The sequence below is a fragment of the Dipodomys spectabilis genome, unplaced genomic scaffold (assembly GCF_019054845.1).
Source record: "Dipodomys spectabilis isolate Male_0828 unplaced genomic scaffold, ASM1905484v1 ptg000069l, whole genome shotgun sequence".
Taxonomy (NCBI): domain Eukaryota; kingdom Metazoa; phylum Chordata; class Mammalia; order Rodentia; family Heteromyidae; genus Dipodomys; species Dipodomys spectabilis.
In genome coordinates this window covers 3,460,541-3,479,224 of record NW_024870746.1, presented here as the reverse complement: position 1 = coordinate 3,479,224, position 18,684 = coordinate 3,460,541, and the positions used below count along the sequence as shown (strand labels likewise).

Genomic DNA, 18,684 nt, shown 5'->3' with positions numbered 1-18,684 from the left:
TATTATTCACCAGAGTGCATTACAGTCCTGGGTGTCCTTCTGCAGTTGGGAATGATGTGACAGATGAGATTATCCTGTCAGTCTCCATATGTTCCCATGCTTGAAGAGATACCTGTGGACAGATAGGTATTTTGGTGAATAAATATATGAATTAGAGTCAGTAGAAGGGCTTATTCATAGTTTTATATTCTGGTGTACTGGGAATGTCTGCAATGTGACCACTATGGCATTGGTGGGTGCCTGGAGCAGTCATAGGAGATGTGAGACCACAAATTCTCCAATTTACAAAAGAACCAGTGAATCTCAAGAAATGAGAAAGGATAAAGGGTGAGAAGGAGCAGAGATGAGTTTCAGGACACCTGGAATGGGGAGGGAAGGCTGGGTTGATCAGAATATGAGACATGTAGAAGTCAGGATGGCCGAGCTGTCTAAGGCGCTGCATTCAGAATTAGAGACATGATTGAGTGTGGAGGCACAGTTATGTATAGAAACTGGGCAACCATTCAACTTCTCCTTTGTAATTTTACAGCTAGATGAAGTGACCTTTCCATGTTACACACCCCTTGGAAGAGGAACAGCTGAGGAAGAGAGTTACATGGGGGCAGAACTTAGTGAAAAGGAGGGTGGCTGGAAATGAGAGAGGAGGGAATGACTTGAGTTCAGAAGGGAGGGAAATGAAGGATGGAGTAGGAAGGTGAGGCTGAGAAAACAGAAAGGTTTTCTTATATTCAGTTGCTGTTGGAAACCATTGTTTGTTGGTGGGAGAAGGAAGACAGAAGCGAGTTGAGGCAGGGTAGCTTAATTGCTAGCAGACATCAAAGATCAGCTTTGTTTAGAGAAGGAAACACACATCTGCTTATGCTATGCTGTTTCTTCAACTTCCACTGCTGGCTGCTCTCCTCCCAGGCAGTGTCAATGCGGAGTGTAAGAACATCTCTGTCAGCTACTGAGTCGGGTGGATGGGAGTGGATTTTAGTTGGCTTTGTAAGATATTTTACTGTGAATGCTAAGATGCTTATAATCTGTATCTTTGTGTCCAAGTCCAGTTGATTGTTTTTGAGGATGGTGCTAGAGCACCAAGGGCTTGGGGAGGGAAATTATTATTGATGAACTGGTTATTATCCTTTTCTTTCTAGTAACTGGTTTGTTTTCTATCTTCTCTCTGTTTTGCTTATGTTTTCACTTATGCTACTGGACATGCATCCATCCATAGTGATCCATGAACATACCACATTGCCTCTCAGCCAGATCTCATACTATGCCAATGAATCCTGGGCACAAACTCTGGGGTCTGCTTGGCTGGATGAATTACAGACTCATCGTTGGGACACTGAAACAGGAACGGCAATTTTCTTGTACACATGGTCCAACGGAAACTTCAGTAATGAGGAGTTGACAGATCTGGAGCTGTTTTTCCGTGTGTATATGATTGGGATAAGTCAGGAGATTCATACCTACTCCACAGACTTGGGGCTTAGGTGTAAGTTTAACCAACTGGGAGAATTCTTCAGAGGGTTCTTGTAATTGAAACCCTTTCTTTATTCCTTTTGATGAGATTTCTCATCATCTCATCTCACAACAAAAGTCTCCATGCCTCCATCTCTCCAGTTATGTGTTGAACATTAATCAAAATTACCTAGATTTTTGCCACTTCAGCAGTCTTTTCTATTGTGCTTTGTTGTGTTTTTTTGTGATCTTCATCTGTGTCATTAAGTTAGAGGTAGAGAACTGTCTTATCCTATGCTTGAGTCTTTTAAAATATAATCCCTTCTGCTATTTCTTCAATTTCTTTAGACATTTGGGGTCATTATCTAGCTCTTGTGATGCTGAGTCTATGCATCATGAGATTTGGGCTCCCTTCTGTCTGTAGTTCCTAGTCTGTATTATGTCAGTCTCACCTCTTATTTTCCCTGAACTTCATTGGTCAATCTTTAATTCAAGGACTTTGTTTGTTATTTCCTTCCTTCTCATCTTCAGCAGATATTTGCTCTCCCTTGTTTCTGACTGAATGTATCTTTGGCCCACTCTCCTACATAATATGATGCATCTTTGCACTCTTCTTTTTGAGATGAGGGCCTTAGATTCTAACCTGGCTTTCATTTTTGTTTATTTGAACTCTTTATCTCATTCTTTCCTTTCTGAAGATCCTGTTGAATTACAAATGAGACTTGGCTGTGAGCTGTCCTCTAGCGAGAGTGCCAAAGGCTTCATGCAGGCGGCCTTGGAAGGATCAGATTTTCTGTTTTCAGAATACAACCTGGGTGCCATCTCCTGAAGGTGGGAAACAGGCCCAGAAGGTGTGTGATCTCCTCAATCTGTATGAGGGCATCAAGCAAATCGTGGAGAACCTTATGAGCAAAACCTGCCCTCGGTTCCTCTTGGGTATCCTGGATGCAGGAAAGACGTATCTTCAGAGACCAGGTCAGTTCAACCTTTCCCTCAAAGGTGTTTTCTTCATGTCTTCCCCTTCTCATCTTCCTGTTTGCACTCAGGGCATGGTGGAGGACAAGAGGGAGTGGGTTGCAGGGTGAGAATTCCCTAAGGGAGACAAAAGACATTAGGCAGATATCTATGACTGAAGCCATGTGCTAGGTGCACATCTGTCCTCATGTGACTCCCTCTTGTATTCTCTACAGTGAGGCCAGAGGCCTGGCTGTCAAGCTCCTCTATCCTTGGGTCTGGCAGACTAATGTTGGTTTGCCACGTCTCTGGTTTCTACCCAATGTCCATTTGGGTGATGTGAATGAGGGGTGAGCAAGAGCAAGTGGACAGCAAACGCGATGATGTTCTTCCCAATGCTGATGGGACTTGGTACGTTCGTGTGATCCTGGAGGTGGAGGCTGAGGATGCTGTTGGTTTGTCTTGTCATGTGAAACACAGCAGTCTAGGAGACCAGGACCTCATTCTCTACTGGGGTAAAGTTAGGGGTTGGGTGTGCCAGTGGGTTTTCATTGAGACTGAAGGTAGAAATGGGGAAAGTTGGTGATATCAGCTGCAGATGAGGGATGTCATGAAAAAAATACATACAGAAACGAATGCCTGATTCATGGAATGAAGAAGTGGAACATGAATGAGAAATGGATCTAGGAAATCTGGAGGGAAGTTAAGGAATTGTCATGTGAGCTGGGTAGTGTTGTGCTCACATCTGTAATCCTAGCTAAGTGGGAGGCTGAGATCTGAGAATCGTGGTTTGAAGTCAGCCAGAGCAGGAAAGACTGTGAGACTGCTATCTCCAATCAATTACCCCAAATCTGGAAGTGGAGATATGAGTGAAATGGTAGAGCACCAACCGTGAGCCAAAGAAGGTCAGGACTGCTCAAGTCCAGACAATGCCCAGGCCTATAGAATGCTAGCTTGAGAAGCAGCACATAAACAGCAACAAACCTCAGAGAAGTATAGAAATAGAGTGTCTGAACCAGATTGATTGCTGTGGCTTATGCCCAATACACATATTAAGCCAGGCAGTCTAGGGATGATTCAGATGTGTGCATGAGATTCAGATGGTGTCTTTGGATGTCTTCCATATCTACAGGACACAGTCTTTCCATGAACTTGATCATCTTGGCAGTGGTGGTGCCCTTGATCCTTTTGATAGTCCTTGTGTTATGGTTTAAGAGGCGTTGGTGAGTTCCTGTGTTTTCTTATGTCTTCAGAGTCGTCTTATTGTATACTTTTATATTCTCTGTTACCTTGCTCAGCCTTTCTCTCAACACCTCCTCCTGACCCAGGTTTCTGTCACTTCTGTCTTGTCACAGGTCTTATCGGGGTATTCCATGAGATGTCTCACTGTGTTTCCTAGTTTGTATTGAGAAGCCAGCAGTCCTGGAGCTCAGGACAACCAAGTGATGCCATCCTTTCTTCCATGTATCTCATCTGATTCTCTTTTTGTCTGAGAATCACTCCTGAGTATCATTCAATTTGATTTCTGGAACTCTGTACATAATGGCACTTCAATTTTCAGTAGTGTTCAAATTGCAAAGTCCATTTCTCATGTTTCTTTAGAGGTAGGTTTTCCAGGACCTTTTAGCAGGAAACCACAAGCATGCATCATTTCCTGCAGGTACTTGAGCTTTCTTCTCCATTTTATGTTTAAGTGTTTAGGGGGTAAGGGCATTGCAAAGTGCCATTCATCTATATAATTCTGCTTGCTGAAAAATTAAGCAAAACATTCAAAGAAGTAGCATGTCCATGTTGGATCAACTCATGTTGGTAGATTTTGTTTTATCATTTTGTTTATCCCTAACATTTGAAACATTCATGGCACTTTTTGTTTGAGGGCTGACATAGCTTAGAAATTCCAACATCGGGGCTGGGGAGGTGACTCAGTGGTAGGGTGCTTGCCTTCCATGTCTGAGGCCCTGGGTTTGAATCCTCAGCAGCACATAAGCAAAAAGACAAAAAGTCGGAAGTGGCACTGTGGCTCAAGTGGTAGAGTGCTAGCCTTGAGCTGAAGAGCTAAGGACAGCGCCCAGGCCCAGAGTTCAGGCCCCATGACCAGACACCCAACCCCCCAAAAAAAGGAAATACCAACATTCTTTAGTTCCCTCTCCTTATGGGTAAATATTAAGGAAATACTGCATCTAACCTCCTTCATACATGCATTTGTCAAATTCTATGTGTCTTAAGATAGATGTATTTTCTGGATTTTTTTTCTTTTTTTGTTTATTTTTATTTTTTAACATGTTCTGTTTTTTTTGTATACATTTTTATTGTAAAAATACTGTACAGAGGGGTTACAGTTACATGAATATGGTAATGAGTACATTTCCTATCGGACATTGTAACCTCCTCCTTTTCTTTTACCCTACCATCCCTTCTTTCTTCACCTCTCCAACTCCTCCTCCCCCATATCATAGAAGTTGTAAAGTTCTGGATTTTTTTTCTATCAATAATATTGATTGATTTTTACAATTTAGAATTGGAAATAATTGTGTGTATTTATATCATATAATGTGGCATTAGAGTGCACAAACACACTGTGAAATGATTAAATCAATGTACATGATTAGATCATAGGACTGATTTATCTATTACATTTAATTTAGAATCTAGGCCATAAAATTTGAAACCAGGTAGTATCATGCTTTTATTTTTATTTTCATTCTAAGTATATTGTGCTTATTCTTAGTGCTTTGTGATTTCATGTCATTTTTATCTATTCTTATTTTATTTAAATAGGGCCACTTAGATTTCTATGAGCACAGAAAATTAATCTGGAATCTGTAGATTGTTTTAGATAGACTGGATATTTTAGCTATATCAGCATTTCCAATTTCAATGATCATTGGATTTGTTCCTCATTTGTTTTAACTTCCTTGATCAATGGATTACACTTTTTGTGTATTAGTTTTGACTCTCCTTCCATTCTTATTTCTAATTATTTTATTCTTTTTCATGTTATTATAAGCATGATTCTTTCATTAAAAATTTAGTATAAAGGTATTGTACAGAGGAGTTACAGTTACATAAGTAAGTCAATGTGTACATTTCTCGTCGAATATTGTTAACCCTCTGGATTGTCTCCCACCTGACTTCCTGCCCCTATGCTGTAAAGTTCATTTCCAACATAGGGTCTTGTGGGTATTGTTATTGCATTGATTCACCCTTTGTCTTTTTTCTCACCATTTGGGGTTATTTCTTAATTTCCTGGGAACCTATCCCACTGAACATAGGCCTCACTTGTGGCGGGAGGCTCACAATGCATCCTCTGAGCATCAGTTACCAACTACACCTTCTCTGTTGCTTCCAATCTGTGTATGCTTCCATTTGTCAACTGTCTGTTTCCCACAGCATCACTCAAACAGCATTCACGTTGGGAAAATGTTATCTTGTCTAGAGTGCTACCACCTGTTCTTTTCAGTTCTCTGAATGATCTTCGGATGCCTTTATGGAATTTCAGATGCTCCACATAGAGGCTCAAGATATGCAGAGCTTTCCCAGCTCCTTGGCACATTAATAGCCCGTTCTAGAAGCCGCTTTGCCTGTGTTTGGTCTCCTGAAACTCTTGCGTGCAATAGCATCAGCTCCTGACTCTCAACGTGTCTTGGGACTCAAGAAATCACTTCTTTTCTCCTTTTGCTTCAGGTTGAATAGTCGGGCAAAATTACCTCTTCACAGTAAATGAGATCACAGAGGTCTCAGAGGATTTATGTAAATTCAGTTTGAGCTCAGCATGCTATAAGACACATGTACAATTTAGGTCTTAGGGCCTTTCCCAGAGCCGGTCTGGGTTGAAGCACAGTGCTCTCTACCACTTGAACTCTGTGTCAATTTTGGTCTCTTCTGAGTTGTTTATTGGAGATAAGAGTCTTATGGACCTTCCTGCCTGGGATAACTTTGTACTGCAATGCTCAGATCTCAGACTTAAACATTAGGAGACTCACCCTGGTATGCCAATATGGTCCATTGGTGTGGCTCTAACACATTTAAAGCCAAGAGGGATATTTTTTGGCAGGGTGTGTGTTTTGGTTATATTTTTTATTAAAAAAAACTAGGCTACTAGAATTCATGTGAAAACAACAAGGACTCAGAATATATGAAATAAAAGCACTGTTTCAAAGAAAAATTACTAGAATATTATATATGGTACTTGTGTATTTCTGGTCAGCTTTAATAAACAGCTTTATCTACATCCCATTCTGTTACTGTAAGTTTATTGAGATGCGTGTTTCTATTTGTAGAGAGGCAGAAGAAAACAGGGAAAATAAGCCAAGCAATCACAAATAAAGTATACATTGAGTGATACACATGAAATCCTGTCTACAGCTAATCAAATTACACTGAAAGGATCTCATAGTCTAGGAGTTGGTGACTCACAGCTCCAATCTTAAGTATTCAGGAACCTGTGATGTGAGTATTGGGGTTCCAAGCCAGCTCAACTAGGAAACTGACCAGACTCATATGCCCAATAACTCTCAGAAAAACAGACGTAGAGTTGCGGTCAAGTGTTAGAGTGCTAGTCTTGAACAAAAGAACTTAGGGAGAGTGCCAGGCCCTGAGTCCAAGCTCCATATCTGACAAAAACAAAAACAAAAACAAAAATAAATCCTATGGTTAGTCATTGTTGATGGGTACCATAGAATAGAAGAGAACACACCTTCTTACCAATACCAGGGAGAAATCCAAGTCCAAGGAAGAACAAAAATTTCTTCATTATGCCAGCCACCATGAATAGAACTTGACATATTTCTGTCCAGTATATCCTGGTCCCAGCATTGCCAAGGAAAACACACCCCCCTTGAGCACTGGAGAGGACAATACTTTCTTTCCATGGAGAAGATCCAAAATAAGATCAGCTTCAACAGGTGGCTGTTGAAGAACCCACAGTCAGCGGTGTGCTCTCAGGTTAACTCTAAGTAACTGGCATGCATACTGTCATCTTGTGTGGCAACAGAGGTGGCTCAGACCTCTCCCTCTTGGAGCCTGAAAACCTGAAAGCTGGAGGTGAGCTTGAGGACCATTTGTACCTCTGATTAACTGGACCAATAGAACCCATTTGAATTTGCAATAGGGAAATACACCCCACACAAGCTGATAAGCCTAGCAGAGATTGAGTATACAGTGTATCACATGAAAAGGAGGAGTGGCAGGCCCAAGCGTATTAACTGGACAAGTGGTGGCAAACTAAAACTAAACTAACATAAATACATTTGTTAGAACAAATTTTAAGGTACTTATCTGCTTTTAAAATCAGCGTCCTACTTTGATTTAATTGTGGCTATGTAAATTTTTATGTTTAAATGGCCTGAAAATGTTTCAACTCACAGATATACTTATTCTTTATATTTAGCAGATTGGTAAACAAAAAAAGAACATAAGGTTTTTCTACTGTCTTTTCAGTTGTGTGGTTCTGCTTTTTTGACTGGAACCTTGGCAAATTGTCTTTTTTTCAAACAATTTAATTGGAAAATTCTGGATAGTTTGATAAAGTAGAAGAGAAGATATGAAAACAGGAACCCAGAACTAAGAATATGAGATTAGGGAATCCAGACAAGGAGATAAAACAGGGAATGAAGCTGTGGACAACAGTAGGAAGAGTCATTACATTAAGGGAGAAGACAGAACAGTGGGAGGATGGAGGATGAACTGGGTGCATAAACCAAAAACTCCTTCCAGGGTTCAGCATGTTCATGAAGCTGAGAAACTGTTGTGTATTCCCCTGTATGTATAGATATGACATCGAAGCTTAGAGAGGTTGAGAAGCTTGTATTGTGACAAGGGGAATTTCTTTGAGGTCATCTGATGAACGTGGATTCATGGAGAGAAGCTGCAGGCCAAGGAAGGAAGAGGGAAGTGAAACCTGGAGTGGAGAAGGCAGGCTGTGCAAGGACACATTTCCCTCTCTGATCTGCAAGTTCTGTGAAGAGAGTTTTCAGGTGGGAGAGACAGGAAGTCTGTACCGAGTCCTGAGCAGCAGCATTGCAGAATCAGACATCAAGCAGAGCCCTGAGCTCCTGAGGTCCTCTCTGGGAGATGCTGCTCCTGCCACTTGTGTTGCTAGCTGTGCTCTTCCCAGCTGGGGACAATCAGGATGGTAAGAGCAACTGGGGTAGCAGCCTGCCCTGTGGCGGAGGTCTGGATAAAGACAGGCTGCACTTACCTGGTGAGCTTAGTCAACTAGGCTCTGAGGCCTCCTGTCTCCAGTGTCTTGACCATTCTGGAAGTTGGGGCTGAAGCCTGAGGGCCAAGGCTCTTAAAGAGACAGTGCTCATGGGTTGCACAGATTCTGAGTTTGTGCTTTCACATCTTCTCAGTGTCCATGCTTTCATCCCTGCTCCATCCCATTCCTTCCTTTCTTTACATGTTTCTCTCCTTTATTAACAGCCTTCCAGGAGCCAATCCGTCTGCACTGCATTCAGATGTCATCATTTGCCCACAGCATGTGGGCACAAACTCAAGTTTCATGCTGGCTCTATGATTTGCAGATTCATGGCTGGGACCATGAGTCAGCCACTTCTATATTTGTGAAGCCTTGGTCCAAGGGGAATTTCACTGATGCTGAAGTGACAGAGCTGTTGGACCTATTCTGAGTGTACCACTTCGGATTCATTGAGGAAGTGCAAAAATATGCCAGTGATTTCCAGTTGCAATGTGAGCACTGTTGCCTCTCCTCCTTCTCTCCCCTGCCCTGAATCCCCCTCTCCACCCCTATCTGCCTGCACACCTTTCTCTAGAGCAATCTCTACATCTCTTTGAAGTACTCAGATCTGGCTTCTTTTCCTTTGGTCTCTGATGGAGGAAATCACTTTCTTTGTGACCAACACCTTGTTTTTCTTGTAAGAAACTTGTCCTGGCTTTCCTTCCCTGTGCCTGAATGCCCTAAAATGTGACTTCCTCTTACTCTTTTTTTCTAACTTTATCCTTCCTGATTGGTCCTCTCTAAGTGAGTCTCTTATTTCCCTCAGGAAGTTTTGACTCCAACTGCTCCTCACTCCACCTCTTCTTTCTCCTCTTCCCCACCACACACCCTACTCTGGCCCATTCCTGATATGCCTGCCTCTCTACCTGTTGTAATTGTTTCAGCTCAGCCTTTCACGCTCCAGAATTATAGGCTCATAAAATCTGAATCCCTCGACCTCTCTTACATCTCTTTCTGTCTTGTTTTCTGCTTAATAACCTAACTTTTCTTGCTTTCTTCCTATCAGATCCCTTTGAGATGCAGGGCACAGCAGGCTGTGAACTGCATTCTGGGGGAGCCATCCTAAGCTTCCTGACAGGCACATTAGGAAAACTGGATTTCCAGTATGTCAAGAACCACTCCTGTGTACTCGCACCAAAAGGTGGCAGAAGAGCTCAGAAATTCTGCACATTAATCCACCAGTACAAAGGTTTCTCGGAAATTGTGGGTACTCTGCTCTAAAAAACCTGCCATGGCTAGCTCTTGAGCCTTCTTGAAGCGGGCTTTGAAGTCCATGTGCCCCAGGTTAGAGGTATTTTCTAGTATTGTCTCTGCCTCTTCCTGCTCCAGTGAAGCCTGAAGCCTGGCTGTCCAGGGGCCCCAGTCCTGGGCCTGGCCATCTGCAGCTGGTGTGTCATGTCTCTCTCTGGCTTGTCACCAGACTGTGTGTGTGATTTGGCTGTGGGGTGAGGTGAAGCAGAGAGACTTCCAGAGAGGTCACTTGCTGACATATGCCGATGGGACATCGTATCTGCGAGCAACTCTGGATATGGCAGCTGAGGGGTCATGGGGTTAGGGAGGTGGGGCTGACCTGTTGTGTGAAGCACAGCATTCTTGGGGGAGAGGACTGTGCATCTGCATCCTCCCCATCCTGTGTTGTCTCTATTCATGAGGGTTTCAGCTCTTTTCCTACCATGCACAGTTGGATGACAGCTGACCTCTCTAATGTGAATCTACTCAGTAAGAAAAGTAGAGGTTTTGCATAGGACGTTTATTTTATTTTATCATAAGGACTTTTATCTCTGGATTCTTAGTGTCTAATATATGTTTTTGAACTACATGTGTTCCAAGCTAATGCTACGTGAATAAAGATAGGAAAACAAAACAGAAGAATGAGACATTGACTGCCTAACGCTGTCATAACAATGATCAAAGAACACATTTTAAGCCTTGATATGGTAATTAATTCTTCCAAGAATACTGCAGTCCCATAGAGTTACTTATCTAATCAGACCTTACCATGGGGTCACCAGTGCTTGTAAGCCATGATAATCAATGGGAAGCCTTCATGCCTCCATTCATTTTTCTTCATACCCACATAGGGCTACTCCATACTCTCTATGCACGCTCATGATATCTTATTTAGGCAGAATAGGGCACCCAAGGACTCTGTTTCGCCCAGACCAACTCTATAATATGGGTGAAACTTTCCCTGTCCAGCAGTTCACCACTTCCAGGTGAGATGACTCCACTCAAGGACACCTTCAACAGTGACCTTTAATTTCACTGGGGAAACAGAGCAAAATATCACTTCTTTAAACTACCTGAAAATATGAATACATTAGTCATCTCTACTCCTTCTCTGCTATGGATTATGGAGACTTGCCTGTAGATTGTAAGCCACACTGAAATGTTCAGTGCCTTCTCTGAATGACTCCGATAAGAACAGAATGAAGAGACTGAGGAGAGGCTGAGGAGACAGGGAAATTATATATGATAAGTGAGATGAGCAAAATTGATTCAGAGGCACAAGTAATGGGTTAGTAGATAAAGACTGGAAGACAAGGGACAAAAGAAGATAGGAAGACAGGAAAAGGAGCAGACTGCTGGCATATACACCCTGGGGATTCTACTAGAAGGCTCAGTGGGGAACTTTGAGTAGCTTCCACCACTTCTTTTCATATACAAAAACACTGAGAACCCAAACATGGACTTGATTTCTCTAAGATGACTTTTTCAACCAGATGGTTGAAAGGTCAGGAAGATACAGATAACGCAAAGCAAAAGCCAATAGTGGGAGAAATAGACAGGAAACGAGAGGCTCTGTGGAGCCTTGTGGCTGAGGGAAGCAATGAGGTTATCTCATAGGGAAGTGGGCAGAGGTACAGGGTAGTGTGTGCTTCAAAGGAAGACAGAAGAGAGTATGAGAACGAGCAGGGAGGGAGCTGATATCTGAATTCCAAGGGCCATTTTCTGGCCAAGACATCAAAGCTTCAATGCTGTTCTTGTTCCTCCTGCTCTTCAAGGCACTTGTCTGGACCGGAGAAAGCACGGCTGGTAAGGAAAGCTCATGTATAAAGATGTCTGTGATGGGCACAGGAGGAGAGAAAGCTCTTAGGGAGAATCTGGCTTTAAAGAACACTGATCTTTCTTCCAAGCTGCATTCCAGGAGATTGCATTCCAGGAGAGTTGCAGGGAAAGAATTTTGCCTGCTGTATCTATTTCTGTCTCTGGTTTTGGAGAGAGGAACTTGGCTCAGGGAGTTGAGGCTCAGGGAAATGTGCATCTTGTAATTATTTCTATCCTGGATTCCTATTTTTACATTAGTGTCTCTTCTCTCATATTTTGGTCCTCTCTCTCTCTCTCTCTCTCTCTCTCTCTCTCTCTTTCTCTCTCTCTCTCTCTCTTTTTCTCTCTCTCTCAGCATCCCAGACTCTGGAATGGCATCATTCAACACCAGCAGAGCCCCTGACCTTCAGAATAGTCCACATCACCTCCTTTGCCAACCACAGTTGGGAGCACACCCAACTTTCAGCCTGGCTTGGTGAGCTGCAGACTCATGCCTGGGACAATGTCTCGGACACCATTAGGTTTGAGAAGCCCTGGTCCCATGCATATTTCAGCAAGGAGCAGTGGAAGAAGCTGCAGGCGCTGTTCCAGTTGTTTATCCATGGCTTCCCCCGGGAAGTGCAGAACTTTGCCAGCCAATTTCAGTTTGATTGTGAGTTTGTCTTTCCATGATAATCTTCTGCCTGAGGTTCTTGATGAACTTCCAAGGGGTGTAAATTTTGACCATCTTCCTCCCTTTCTAAACTTATTCTCTGACTTCCGTTGCCTTACACAAAATCCCCTTCTCCATCCTTTACTACCATACCACCCTTCCACAGACAGAACAGAGCTTGCATGGGCATTTTTTCTTCACATCCCTGAGTACAGCATTATGTGCCCACTCTGCCCTTATGCCTGAGTGCCCACATGACCTGACCTGTACTTCACTATTCCTATTTGAGTTTCTCCAGGCAGCCTTTCCTGCCTTCTTGACAGCTTTTCCATCCATGACTTCCCTGTTAATTACTTCAAGGGACCTTTACTGTCTTCAATTTTTCTTCCCACAAATTGCCTTCCCATTTCCCATCTCAAATCCAGTCTTTCATATATGATTCTCCTGGCATTTTTCTCCGCTTTTCTGGCTGGGCTGGCTTCTAGATTGTTTATATTCCCTCCTTGTCATTTCTACATTGATTGTCTTTTCTTTCTACCCTCAGACCCGTTTGTGCTCCAGATATCTAGTGGGTGCACCATGCAACCTGGGAAAGCCTACAAGAGCTTCTTAAATGGAGCCTACCAGGGATTAGATCTCCTGAGTTTCCAAGGAAGTTCCTGGGAGCCAGCTCCAGGCTCAGGAAGGCGGGGTCAGAATGTCTGCAGAGTGCTCAACCAATACTTAATCGTTAAGGAAATAGTGCATACCCTTCTCAGTGACTCCTGCCCCCGGTTTCTGGCAGGTCTTCTCGAAGCAGGGAAGTCAGAACTGGAGCTGCAAGGTGAGCCCAACCCTCTGGTCTCCTATGCTTAACTTGTCACTTTTCATCATTATATTGAAACATTATATTATCATGTCATTATAGTATAATGACAGGCTACAGGGAGAGATATCTAGTTTGTTTACTAGAGAAAGTAATGATTACTCAAAGTGCAGAGGCATCCAAATTCCTGAGCTGTGGCTTGAGATGCTGCCAAGGTTCAATTTCTTCCCATCTTCTTATCCAGTGAAGCCTGAAGTCTGGCTGTCCAGTGGCCCCAGTCCTGGGCCTGGCCATCTGCAGCTGGTGTGTCACGTCTCTGGCTTCCATCCAAAGCCTGTGTGGGTGATGTGGATGCGAGGAGATCAAGAGCAAGCAGGCACTCGCCACAGTGATATCCTTCCCAATGCGGATGAGACCTGGTACCTGAGAGCAACCCTGGATGTGGCAGCTGGGCAGACAGCTGGACTATCTTGTCGAGTGAAACACAGCAGTCTAGGAGGCCACGACATAGTTATCCATTGGGGTGAGAAGGGACTGGAACCTAGGCGGGAATGACAGGAGACAGTTCTGGAGATTTCGAGGGAGGAATAATAGGCACAAGAATGATAAAGGCAGAATTGTCTAATGAAAAGGATTTGAGAATGTTAGCAGTTAAATGAGAAGAAACTGGAAGGAGGGAATTAGAGGTACTAAAGGGAAAAGGAAGAGGGAATTATTCCTTGGGGGAGGAGACAAGGAGCGCGGATCAAGTAGAATTGAGAGCTCTAGAAAACACAGATGGGAACCTCAGGAAAGCCTCTGCCCCAATGACATGAGCAACTTTAGAGATACTTCAGGGACTGACATGTTTCTTTTACCCTAAGCAGGTGGACACTCCCTCCTCCCGACACTAATGTGTCTGACTGTCGTAGTTGCCCTGGCCATGGTCATACTGCAAGCATGTTGGAGAAAGCAAAGGTGCTCCTTTTGTTATTGTTCTTTGGTTACCCAATGTCTTCTGCTTTATTCTTCTTTCTTTTTTATGTTTTTATTGTAAAAATAGTGTACAGAGGGGTTAGAGTTACATGAGTAAGGCAATGAGTATGTTTCTAATCTATATTCTTCTCTCTTGAATCATCCTTTTTCTTTCTACCTGTCTCCCCGAGTCCTTTCCATTGTGATTAAGATCCTTTTCTTTTTTTTTTTTTTTTTCACGAGTTGTGGGGCTTGAACTCTGGGCCTGGGCGCTGTCCCTCAGCTCTTCAGCTCAAGGCTAGCACTCTACCCCTTGAGCCACAGCACCACTTGTCTGGCTTTTTCTGCTTATGTGGTGCTGAGGAATCAAACCCAGGGCCTCATGCATGCAAGGCAAGCATTCTACCACTGAGCCACCTTCCCAGCCCCTAAGATCCTTTTCTTTACCCACAGCTCAAATAAGAGCGCTCTCTACCCCTACATGCCCAACTCTGCCTTTCCTATGGAAGCCAAGGCCCAGGACCCCAAGAGTCCAGCCCATCAGCTCTACTTGGCACAAGAATCATGGATCAAAGCCAGAATCCGGATGTGGAAAATAAGCTTGAATCAATGATGGTGACATGTATTTATCTTACTTGCAAAATTCTTGAATAAGGTGTAAGGCTACTAAAGAAAATAGAATTTTATTTAAGTTGCTTATTCTGGCAGCTGCCAATGGAGGGGGGAATCTGTGCTTTTCATCTTCTACAATTTCTTTTCTGCTTTGATCACAAGTTCATTATCACCAATCCTTCAGGACTGAACTCAGATGTTTCTTTCTCATGGGCACTGCACAGAATTGTCCAACTAAAAGCTCTTCTTTTAAAATTAGATCTTTATCAACAGTTCCCTCAACCTCCTCTAATCATAGTGAGTTCATGCTCTTCTCTTCCTCTCAATTGCTTGAAAGTAGGCCTTGCATGCACATACCTGTGCAGGCAGGGACACATACTTTGAGGATACACCTAGGTTTAATGCTCTACTGTGGCCATCTTGTATTGCATCATTTTCTAACAAGTGATGGTGCATTATGGTTTTGCCCCAGTCCTCATAAATTGTGGTGTTAATTCTGCTTGAATGTAATAGTTTTCAATAAATTCTGACTGAATTCTGTGTATTAGTAAAGTGATTCTGCTTACTCTACTACCTTATGAACATCTCTGCATCATTTGAATGAGTTCTTATTAAAATGGTCTCTCTCTTCCTTCTTGTCTCACCAGAGGTAAAAGTATCAGGTTAAGGGTCAGAGGCTCCATGGTTCCTGGATGCCTTAATGTGTCCTTAAAATGTAAATAAAATAATCATGTGTCGGAACTCACACATGTCAAGTGAAGATAGATTTGGAATAGCACATTTACATCCAAGTGATTGTATGTGTCTTTGTTGATGTAATGTGCTCAGGGGTCAAGTTCACATTCTGAACAGTTAGAAAGAGAACATGGGCTTTGAGGATGCCTTTAATTGTATCTGTCTCGATCAGAGTTGTATCCTCTTGCCTTGATTATAGTCTGATATAGTGGATGCTCTTAGAGATGTTTGTCAACTGAATAAATGATATTGAACTTTGACTTACCAGAAGAGATTTTTTTTAACTTACGAGTTTATTTTGCTTCCTTTTCTATGTACTTGTAAATTTCACCATCAAATTCTCTGCTCATTACATTTATGTGTGAGAAATGTTCTTTTAACATCATATTCTTTATGTACATATTTTTTATTGTAAAGATACTGTACAGAGAGGTTACAGTTCATGAGCAAGATAATGAGTCCATTTCCTATGGAGCATTGTTTCCTCTCCTTTGATTTTCCCCTACCATCTCTTCCCTCCCCCATCCTTCCCCCACTACCTGCAAAGTTGTAAAGTTCATTTTCAACATAGTGTCTTATACATCTCATTGTTACAATGGGTTATCCTGTATCCTTGTTTCAGCATTTTGTTATTTCCCTTCCCCTCCCCAAATTTGAAAAAAATTATATACAAGATGCAGGACATCAGAATCAAATACAGTGAAAACAGGGGTGATACCATGGGGGAAGAACATGCAAAGATACAAAAGAAAAATCACATAGTACATTTTAAATACGTTGAAAAGAACAACAAGAAAGATAAAATCTCCTATGTCCCTATCTTGGGGTTCATTTCACTTAGTGTCAGCTTATATGGTTATATGTGCATAGCTTTTGACTTCTTCTGCTTGTACTAGACATATACTAGTTATTGCAGATAAGGGAAACTGTGGGACCTATGTTTCTTTGGGTCTGGCTTACTTTACTTAATATAATTTTACCAGAAGAGGTTTTGGTGATACCAATTTCTCTCTGATAGGCCATAGATGCTGATATTTCTCCAAAGTGCTGGTATCAATAGAAGATGTGCTAGACAACTAGTATTGTTCAAAGCTGACAAAGAGCAGGCTACAGTGTTGCTTGTCTGATATCCCAATATTTTTGAGCCTGAGGCAGGAAGGCTGTGAGTTTGAGGCGGGTCTGGACTACATAGCAAGTTAGAGTCCAGCTGAGGTTTCATGTTGAATTTAGGGGGAAAATGGGAGAGAAGGAAAAAAAGAAAATCAGAAAGAAAAAGAAAAAAGATGCTAAAATGTTAACTTGGCTTTGTCTTTTCTTCAGGTTACTCTTTGTGAATAAATAGCAAGAAGCTAAGAGACATATATGTAATTAGGAAGGAGGGAGGAGATTCTAGTGTATTATTGTTATTAATTATTTTTGAAACTCTGGGTTTCTTGGTGATTCCCAGGTACTTTCCTAGGGAACTGTAACTGCTGTGTACAATGATTTTCAGGAAGTTCAGGGGTTCCTGAATAAAATAGTTTTCTGATTTCCACTTCTCTGACTGACAATTGGCTGTAGTTGAGAAGTTGGCATAGATTTTGATGAAGTATGAAGGTATGATTTCTCCTGTTTTATGAAATTGGCAGGGCCCAATTAAAGATGGGATCAAAGGCTGATCAGGGACATCTTATTATTTTGACAAGAAATACAACAGAATGTGAGAGTTTTAAACATCTGTCTATGGTCTTCTTAGAAAAGTTCTATCTCGGGGCTGGGAAGGTGGCTCAGTGGTAGAGCGCTTGCCTTGCATGCCTGAGGCCCTGGGTTCGATTCCTCAGCACCACATAAGCAAAAAGGAAAAAGACGGAAGTGGCGCTGTGGCTCAAGTGGTAGAGCACTAGCCTTGAGCTGAAGAGCTGAGGGACAGCGCCCAGGCCCAGAGTTCAGGCCCCACAACTGGACCCAAAAACAAAACAAAACAAAAAAAAAAGAAAAGTTCTATCTCATTCCTGTACTGTAGATCTTTGGCTTGAATAATTCTGTCAAATCCGTGGGTGAAAATCTGCTATCAAAGAGCCAGGTATGCCACTTAATCATAGTTGGAGAATGTTAGTGGTATCACTGTGTTAGAACTTTGCCGCATAGAACTTACTAGATTTTTCTTTTTCCCTAGTAATCATCTCTCCAGGCAGAAAACCAAGAAGGTGATATGATTTGCTGACATTACTATGTTCTGTTGAGAACACAGAATACAAGAAATGATAAACAGAAGTCTAGAAAAAGAGGTAGAGGGTTAGTCATTGGTAATTTCTCTAGAAATAGATTCGTTTTTGGAGGGAATCTATGGGGCTGGTAGAATCAGAACATAATGGTCCAGAGTTCTCTCAGAAGGGTTCAGTCACTGTGTTCTCTTAGTAAGCTGTGGTGTTGGAGAAAGCCTGTCTCATATCTTTTTGCCTTGTGGAGAAAATAAGGGGAAAAGCAAGAAGACTTGATTAAGTGGAGCCATATAAACAGAAAAGGGCGGGTGTCTGGCCTCCAAATTTTTCACCTGCAGTTGAACATAGGTAAGTATGCACCATCTTCTCTACTTGTATCTAAAGGATGGCAAAAGCACAAGACTGCTTCTTCAGGTTACCTACACAAGGTAGTAAAACCAGTTCATCACCTTGCCTTCGGAGCCATTTCCTCAGTACCAGGTTTCTCCTGTTAAATTGTCCCATCATTTACTAGTATTACACCAGCAGAACTTCTTTTTCTGTCTGGACCATTCTAAATAGTCAAGCTGCAAAGCCTCTTTATAACTTGTCACATCCAGTTCCATTTTGTGTGATCCCAAAGCAAGTGCGGATATCGCTGCCAGATATGTGACACAAATACTGATTCCATGGCCCATAATTATAATTCTGTATTGACAATCCCCTACATACTACTAAACAAGAGAAGTACCTTATTTATTTATTTGTTGGTTGTGAGGCTTGAATTCTTGGCTTGGGCACTGTCTCTCAGCTCTTCAGTTCAAGGTGAGCGCTCTATCGCTTGAGCCACAATGCCACTTCTGGTTTTCTAGTAGTTTTTTGGAGTAAGAGTCTCATGGACTTTCCTTCCTGGGCTAGCTTTGAACCATGATCCTCAGATCTCAGCCTCCTGAGTAGCTAAGATTGCAGAGATGAGCCACCAATGCCCAGCAAAGTACCTCCTTTATAGACAAAAGTGGTTGAACAATAAAAATCATTTGAGAGTTGGGTGCTGGGGGCT

At 42.3% G+C, this 18,684-nt stretch overlaps 1 protein-coding gene and 1 pseudogene across 4 annotated transcripts; both read left to right on the top strand.

Moving 5' to 3' along the window:
* The first annotated feature begins 607 nt into the window (after window positions 1–607).
* LOC122109395 lies at window positions 608–4,026 on the top strand (annotated as a pseudogene).
* A 4,352-nt stretch (window positions 4,027–8,378) lies between these two features.
* On the top strand, window positions 8,379–15,287 carry LOC122109391 (T-cell surface glycoprotein CD1e, membrane-associated-like). Of its 4 annotated transcripts, none has more exons than XM_042681747.1 (6): window positions 8,379–8,533; window positions 12,042–12,338; window positions 12,883–13,161; window positions 13,388–13,666; window positions 14,007–14,100; window positions 14,551–15,287. In XM_042681747.1, exons 1-6 carry the CDS (start codon window positions 8,473–8,475, stop codon window positions 14,708–14,710), a joined length of 1,170 nt encoding a protein of 389 aa, XP_042537681.1. In that variant the 5' UTR covers window positions 8,379–8,472; the 3' UTR covers window positions 14,711–15,287. The 4 variants fall into 4 exon arrangements, with proteins under 4 accessions (XP_042537681.1, XP_042537682.1, XP_042537679.1 ...); XM_042681748.1 differs by lacking the exon at window positions 8,379–8,533 and adding an exon at window positions 11,504–11,674 and having other exon boundaries at window positions 14,010–14,100; XM_042681745.1 differs by lacking the exon at window positions 8,379–8,533 and adding an exon at window positions 11,504–11,674.
* Window positions 15,288–18,684: the final 3,397 nt, after the last annotated feature.